Source organism: Diadema setosum, chromosome 4 (genome assembly GCF_964275005.1).
Source record: "Diadema setosum chromosome 4, eeDiaSeto1, whole genome shotgun sequence".
Taxonomy (NCBI): Eukaryota; Metazoa; Echinodermata; class Echinoidea; order Diadematoida; family Diadematidae; genus Diadema; species Diadema setosum.
The window spans coordinates 19,766,084-19,772,754 of record NC_092688.1 but is presented as its reverse complement, the minus strand read 5'-3'; the positions used below and the strand labels follow the sequence as shown (position 1 = coordinate 19,772,754).

Below are 6,671 nucleotides of genomic sequence, written 5' to 3'. Positions count from 1 at the left end.
CGCACGGCTATATTTTTGTCTTCCGCGAATTGTTCTCTTGTCTTCATAACAGTTTAGCTTCACAATGATTGATACCACCTAACGCTCTAGAGGACCTTCCAACTCTTCTTTTGATTCATGGTGTCTGGGATTCAAAGGATGATAATTCACTGATGTACATGACATGTATATATCCAACACGTCAGTCTCTAAGAGTGTAAATGACTATTTTTTTTTTTTCACGGAGGCCAGGAAAGATATAACGTCAAGTCGATTTTAGGCTTTCTGACGATGTCGTGCAGTCCCAGGCCAGATGACATTAATCTAGACAATCGTGCTACATTGTCACAAGAGTCGCAAAACATCAACGGCGATGTCGCGGAGTCCACTATGGCCAACGATGAAGAGTCGTCGCTGCTGGGTTGCGGCGGACAGTCAAAGTTTGGCAAGTCGTTTGGAACAACGTCAAATTCACCAAACAGCCCTCCCACCCTTCCACTCTTTACTCCACTGCAATACTGGAAAAACCTAATAGTTGTCTCCGTTGCATTCATGCTAATAATGAGTGCCTTCGACGCTCTGGCAAATTTACAAAGTACTCTCAACTCTAGTTCTGGGCTGGGCGTGGCGTCACTCTTTGCTCTGTACGTTGGACTTACCATATCGAGTTTCGTAACGCCATTGATTGTGTGGCTTTTAAGTGTAAAGCGGACGCTTGTGGTTTGCTGTTTCTTCTACGCCTTGTATACAGCGACCAATTTCTACCCAGAGGTGTACACACTCATTCCTGCCGCAGGGTTACTGGGTATTGCCGCAGCGCCGTTTTGGGCGGCAGCGAATACGTACGTAACGACATCAGCCATCCAACTAGCCGATGTAACGGGTGACGTTTCCGAAACCGTTATTAATCGCTTCAATGGCGTTTTTTTCTGTTTCTGTCGGTCAGCTCAGGTATGGGGCAACCTCATCTCTTCACTTGTCCTCCATGATACGTCGACTGCTGTAACGGGGGATCACTGTGGGCGTGACAGCTGCGGTCAACGTAACAGTTTTGATATTATCATTCCAAAAGGGGGAGGACATGTTCCAGACAAACAGGTGTTCGGTCTCCTCTCCATCTACATTGGAATCGGTCTCCTTGCAGTGGCTATCTTGACTTTCCTCCTGGACAGACTCCCACGGATGAGTAACCAGGATAACGGGGCCCTGAGGATTCAAGTGTGTGATCACCTGACATCTACATTTCGTCTCATGAGGTGTCCGTACTTGTTGCTTCTTATTCCGATCATAATCTATTCTGGCGCTGAGCAAGCTTTCATTAGTGCAGATTTCACACAGGTACATGAATATCAATATCAATAGATTTTTTAAAAAATCTTTGTAACGCAACATATCACTTGTGCAGCAGAATCATTGCACGTTATTTCTAAACACAAGCAGGTTTTAAACGCTATTTTCAACTATGCTATATTTTCTTATAGATACGATGTTACAAAAAAAGATCATTACGTGTTTATTGGCAAATTTGATTTGATGAGAATAAAGCTCAAGTGATGGTCTTTGAAGTCCCTTGTAATTCGTATAATATAAAGAAAGGAAAAACTGATATCATTTACGAGATAGTATTCAGTTTCAGACATTCTGAAACAGTGTTCAAACGGTCTCGAAAAGTTTTCAGGCTATTAGCCGCGTTTTAGGCTTGTTCATACGTTACCTTACAAGTTCTAAATGTATTAGCCGTGTTTTAGTTTGACATGGAATTAAAAGCACAATCTAACACTGTCAATTCAATCAAAGTAAAATTTAACAGAATTATATAAAGGCATGCATACAGTGTATTAATATCTTACGTTATGTGAGAAAGTTATGGGATTTTAAAATTTGACATCAAAGACGTTGAATTTCAAAATTTGACAGCAAAGACGTTGAATTAGTTGATGATGCCACGCTCTCACAACTCTCTCGTTAACCACGGTCCAAATTCTTGACTAAAATTGTGACCGTGCATCACAAAACCAACAAAAAGTTGCACACAGTGATTTTGTATCGCGACACAAAATAGCTGAGATGGGTCAACCTAATCAATCTTGAGTTTTCATATTTTCTGGAAGAGCAAGACTTCCTCTACATCACGGTAAAGTTTGGGATCGTAAAACAAATGGGAACTTGTGTTTTTAGCAGTTTTTCTACAACACTTTTTTTCAGAGAATATGGTGTGATTAGATGTGTTTTAGAGTCCCCTTTTTATTTCTTAAAAACCCTTTACACACTTTTTACTTTCAACTCTAACAGTCTAATAACTTCTGAGAAGATAATGCTACTGCTTTGAAAGTTGGTATTATTCACGGTTAAAATATATGTTGACAAAGCATGATCAATTTGATTGTTTATGCTGCTGAGTTTCACATCTTGTTTTCCCCCATTTCATTGCACAGCTAGAACGGCTTGGCAAGATTAAACGCTTGAATTTACCCTATACTTCAGAGCCTCTTTTCTCAGTAAATAGAGTATGTGTTTTGTTTTCAATATTTAGATAGGTTCAGGAGTCCATCTGAGTTATGCATCATTTTTAAAGCTTAAAGCCTGCTCTTTCAGAATCTGGCCTGAACTAAAAATCCATGCCTGGCGACTTTTTGCTGGTTTTGTGGTGCCTGAATTGCAGGGTCACAATTACATTTTGACAACAATTCAAAAAGAAAACTCATATCCTTCAGTCATAATTATTTGTGTTTAGTTCACTAACTGAAGAAACTCATAGCCTTCAATTTATTTGTGTTTTTTTTTTATTTAATTCACTTTTTTATCTATTTCCACCAAGAAAAGGTAACATGATGCAAAGCAGTACATTTGTCAATTCGACTTTCATCCAGTTGGGAAAGACAAATCATAGAACACAATAAAATATATATACGAATGGTATTATAGCGAAAAAAAGAACAATGCACACTTTGCCATTGTTACAAAGAAGAAGAAGAAGAAATAATCATAACAATGGAAAAGAGTGTTTCACTAAAATGCTAAGCTTGTAGGGCGTGGAACACTGAAAAAAAAGAAAAGTTTACTTCTATAACAGAAAAAGAAATAAGGGAAAGGAACGTACTTGCTTAATTATTGCCAAAAATGTGATCATATAATGATTTTTTTTTTTGATGCGCAAAACGAGAGAATTATGAGCTGATGACATGACAACTACGTGTATAATCTTATGGCGTCTGCGGTAAAACGGAAGGGATCATTTAAAGTTATATGACATTCTTTCATTTCCGATCTCGATGAAATACTTATAGTTATATTCTACACTCAGCTTATGACAGTCAAACCAGACATGGTGAAGCGTTGACATTTAAGGTCATTAACAACAGAATAAGATATGTGAGATCAAGGGCATTAACTGTCTTTGTTGTGGTGTCTTACAAATTTGTCATCATCAGCATAAACTCTTTTATTCGGAGCGGCTTGAAATTGAGCCTTTCTAAGAGCCTCGCAAACACCTGTGAAATCGCTTAATAATTTTATTCATTTATTTTGGCATGTTTTGCCAGGATAACAAGATCAGCAAGTGAATATTTCATATCCAGATCCTGCGTAATTCTAATTTAAAACTAGAAATGTCGCTACAGCGACTGGTTATACCCCCGCCAAACAACATTTCATAAGCTTTGGTCAAAACAACATTTCATAAGCTTTGGTCAAAAAACTGAGGAAGTAGTTAAATCCGCAAGATCTTTCCTTGATCTTCTGCCATTAATATGCCGTTACCATGGCAACGTACTTTCGGGTACTGTCGAAAAATGCATCTTGCACATCTACAACCAAAGGCACACATCTGTACCAAGTTTCATGAAAATTGGGCAAAAACTGAGGAAGTAGTTTGCAACACAAAATTTTCCATCATTTTGGCTCATAATATGTGAGCTGTTACCATGGCAACATACTTTTTGTCAATGTCAAGAAATGTGTCATGCTGACCTATATCCTAAGACAAACATTCAATATGAATTCCATGAGAATTGGAAGAACACTGATGAAGCAGTTTTGCCATGAAGCATTTTGCCCTATATTTTACCAATAACATGCCGTTACCATGGCAACGCACTTTTTGCCACTGCGGAAATATGTATCTTGCACATTAACATATTCAGATGAACATCTGTACCTAATTTCATAAAAATTGATCAAAAACTGTGGGAGGAGTTCGCGACGCAAGATTTGTACCCATTTTTGCCCATAATATGCCGTTACCATGGCAACGTACTTTTGGGTACTGTCAAAAAATACGTCTTGCACATCTACAACCCAAGGCACACATCTGTGCCAAGTTTTATGGGAATCGGTTGAAAACTGAGGAAGTAGTTCGCGACGCAAGATTTGCAACGGACCGACCGCCCGACCGCCCGACCGACCGACCGCCCGACCGACCGCACGACCGACCGTCCGCTGATTCTCATTATACCCCCTTCAAACTTCGTTTGGCGGGGGTATAACAATACGTACAAATAATATGAATATAAAACATCTGTCATGAGTACAAAGAGTTTACTTTCATGATAACGATTTGATATATTGAATTGTGCTGCCCTCTTTTGCAAACAAAAACGATTATCTCTATTTTGGACCAAACAATTTCCCCAGACTGAACATGAATAATCAATACATGGTTAAATAACCACGCCATACATAAGTTTCAGTGAAGTGATATCCAAAATATAACTAACACGATTAACTGCATAGAAATAGATTTGGATAGACCGACACCCTCGAGTCATACGGTCCACAAGTTCGACATTGAAAAAAAAGGTCCATGAGTCATAATATAGCCCCCGACAATAAAGCCCGAGCCATACAACCCATGAGCTCGACACTAGGCAAATAAGGTCCAGGAGTCCGACAGTAGGCAAACAAGGCCCATGAGTTCCACACTGCGCATCATTGTGCTAAAATGTTTGTTCCAAAAGGTGCTTAAATCCAAAAAAAAAAAAAATAAATAAATAAAAAAAATAAAAATTTATTTTTAAAATGAAAGTATAGACACATAGATTTTTCCTAGGAACATTTTCTTTATGCTATTATGTGTTTCAATTATTATGAGACACAAAGTTATTGCGTGAAATCACTTAGAAACGTGTAAAATAAAAATCCACGTATTCTCCTTACCATCAAAAGTGCATTTAGCACAGCTTGGAAAGGAACCCTTCATATTCAATCTAATACATACACACAAACACACACACACACACACACACACACACATACACACACACATATATATATATATATATATTATGTATATATATATATATATATATATACATATATTATGTATATATATATATATATATATATATATATATATATATATATATAAAATACAATATAACTGTGGATCAGCTTTAGGGAGATATTATGCTCATAATAACTTTTAAGGAGATACACGACCTTAGGGAAACAATTTGTGTCTCCTTAACGTTTTCAGATGTATCTTGACGTCTTATCTATCTCACAGTGTCGAATAGTGTCTGTGTCAGTAAGTTACCATTTTAACCTATCATTCGATGAATACCGTTCTTGGTTTTAATCATAATAGCTAATCACGTAGCTCAATTTTCTCCTTATTCACAATGTCTATCAGTCGTTCGTGAGCTGTACACAGGGGCCAGGGATGGTTGGCTACGTTATGATCGGGTACGGCGGGGCCAACGCTCTTGCTTCGGTCATCTTCGGACAGCTAGAAGAGTACACTTGTCGCATTGCTATCTTTATGTTCGGCGGCCTTCTCCACTTGGCTCTGATGATCGTCTTTCAGGTGTGGAATCCGCTCACCTCGGCCGTGTGGCAGCTAATCTTGATGGCAGTTGGGTGGGGAGTAGGAGATTCCGTCTTGCGAACTCAAATAAACTGTAAGTGTCCCTTCTTCCTCGAAAGCTGTAATTTAAGATAATTGCAGGATAGAAAATAACTTCTTCTTTTTTTTGCCTGTAGGTAATCAGTTCTTGTGGAGATGGACTACAGTGAAAATCGTGATGAGATATCACGCAGGCCTACTGTAAGGCAGTTTGTAGAATGTTAATAATGGCAAACGGGTATCGCAGCAGTTCGTGCAACATGCACTCGGTGCAGTCAGTCACTGTGGTTCGCACAGCAACACAATCGAAGGTAATGATCATCGTTTTGGCACGTAGAACCTGCGTATCTTTTTGATAGTTTTATAAATATATAATATGTATTAGGTTGAATTGGTGCTGCTCTATCTGAAGTAAACTTACTTTGCTGATTCTGGAGCCAAAGAGAATGAATGCATTTTGTAGTTAGCTAACCGCAATCAGCTGTTACATGGTACAGCTTCATGTTGGCGCTCTGATATAAGAGCTCGTTCAGCAGAGTTCAACAACTTTGAAGATTTGTTCCATCATGTTGAACATTGTAATGCCTGAGTGTTGTTGTTTTCTGATACAATTCTTTCCTACCTCTGCTTAACAGCAATTCTTGGAGTGCTCTTCTCCGATGCACAGGAGCCGGCGTTTGCAAACCTTCGTCTCTGGAAGTCCCTTGGTTTCGCAGTGACGTACGCCATCACCATTCCACACGTTATCTGCGTCACAGCCGAAATTTACGGCCTGATGGCGTTGTTGACATTTTCACTTGTTTGTTACATCTTCATGGAGTACGCCCTCTTGCGGCTCTCCCGTCGTTGA

At 38.9% G+C, this 6,671-nt stretch overlaps 1 protein-coding gene across 1 annotated transcript; it reads left to right on the top strand.

Annotated features, from left to right (window-relative positions):
• Positions 1–270: 270 nt before the first annotated feature.
• Positions 271–6,671, top strand: LOC140227679 (protein unc-93 homolog A-like). The gene is made up of 3 exons (XM_072308095.1): positions 271–1,317; positions 5,609–5,876; positions 6,457–6,671. The coding sequence occupies exons 1-3, from the start codon at positions 271–273 to the stop codon at positions 6,669–6,671; spliced, it is 1,530 nt and encodes a 509-aa protein (XP_072164196.1).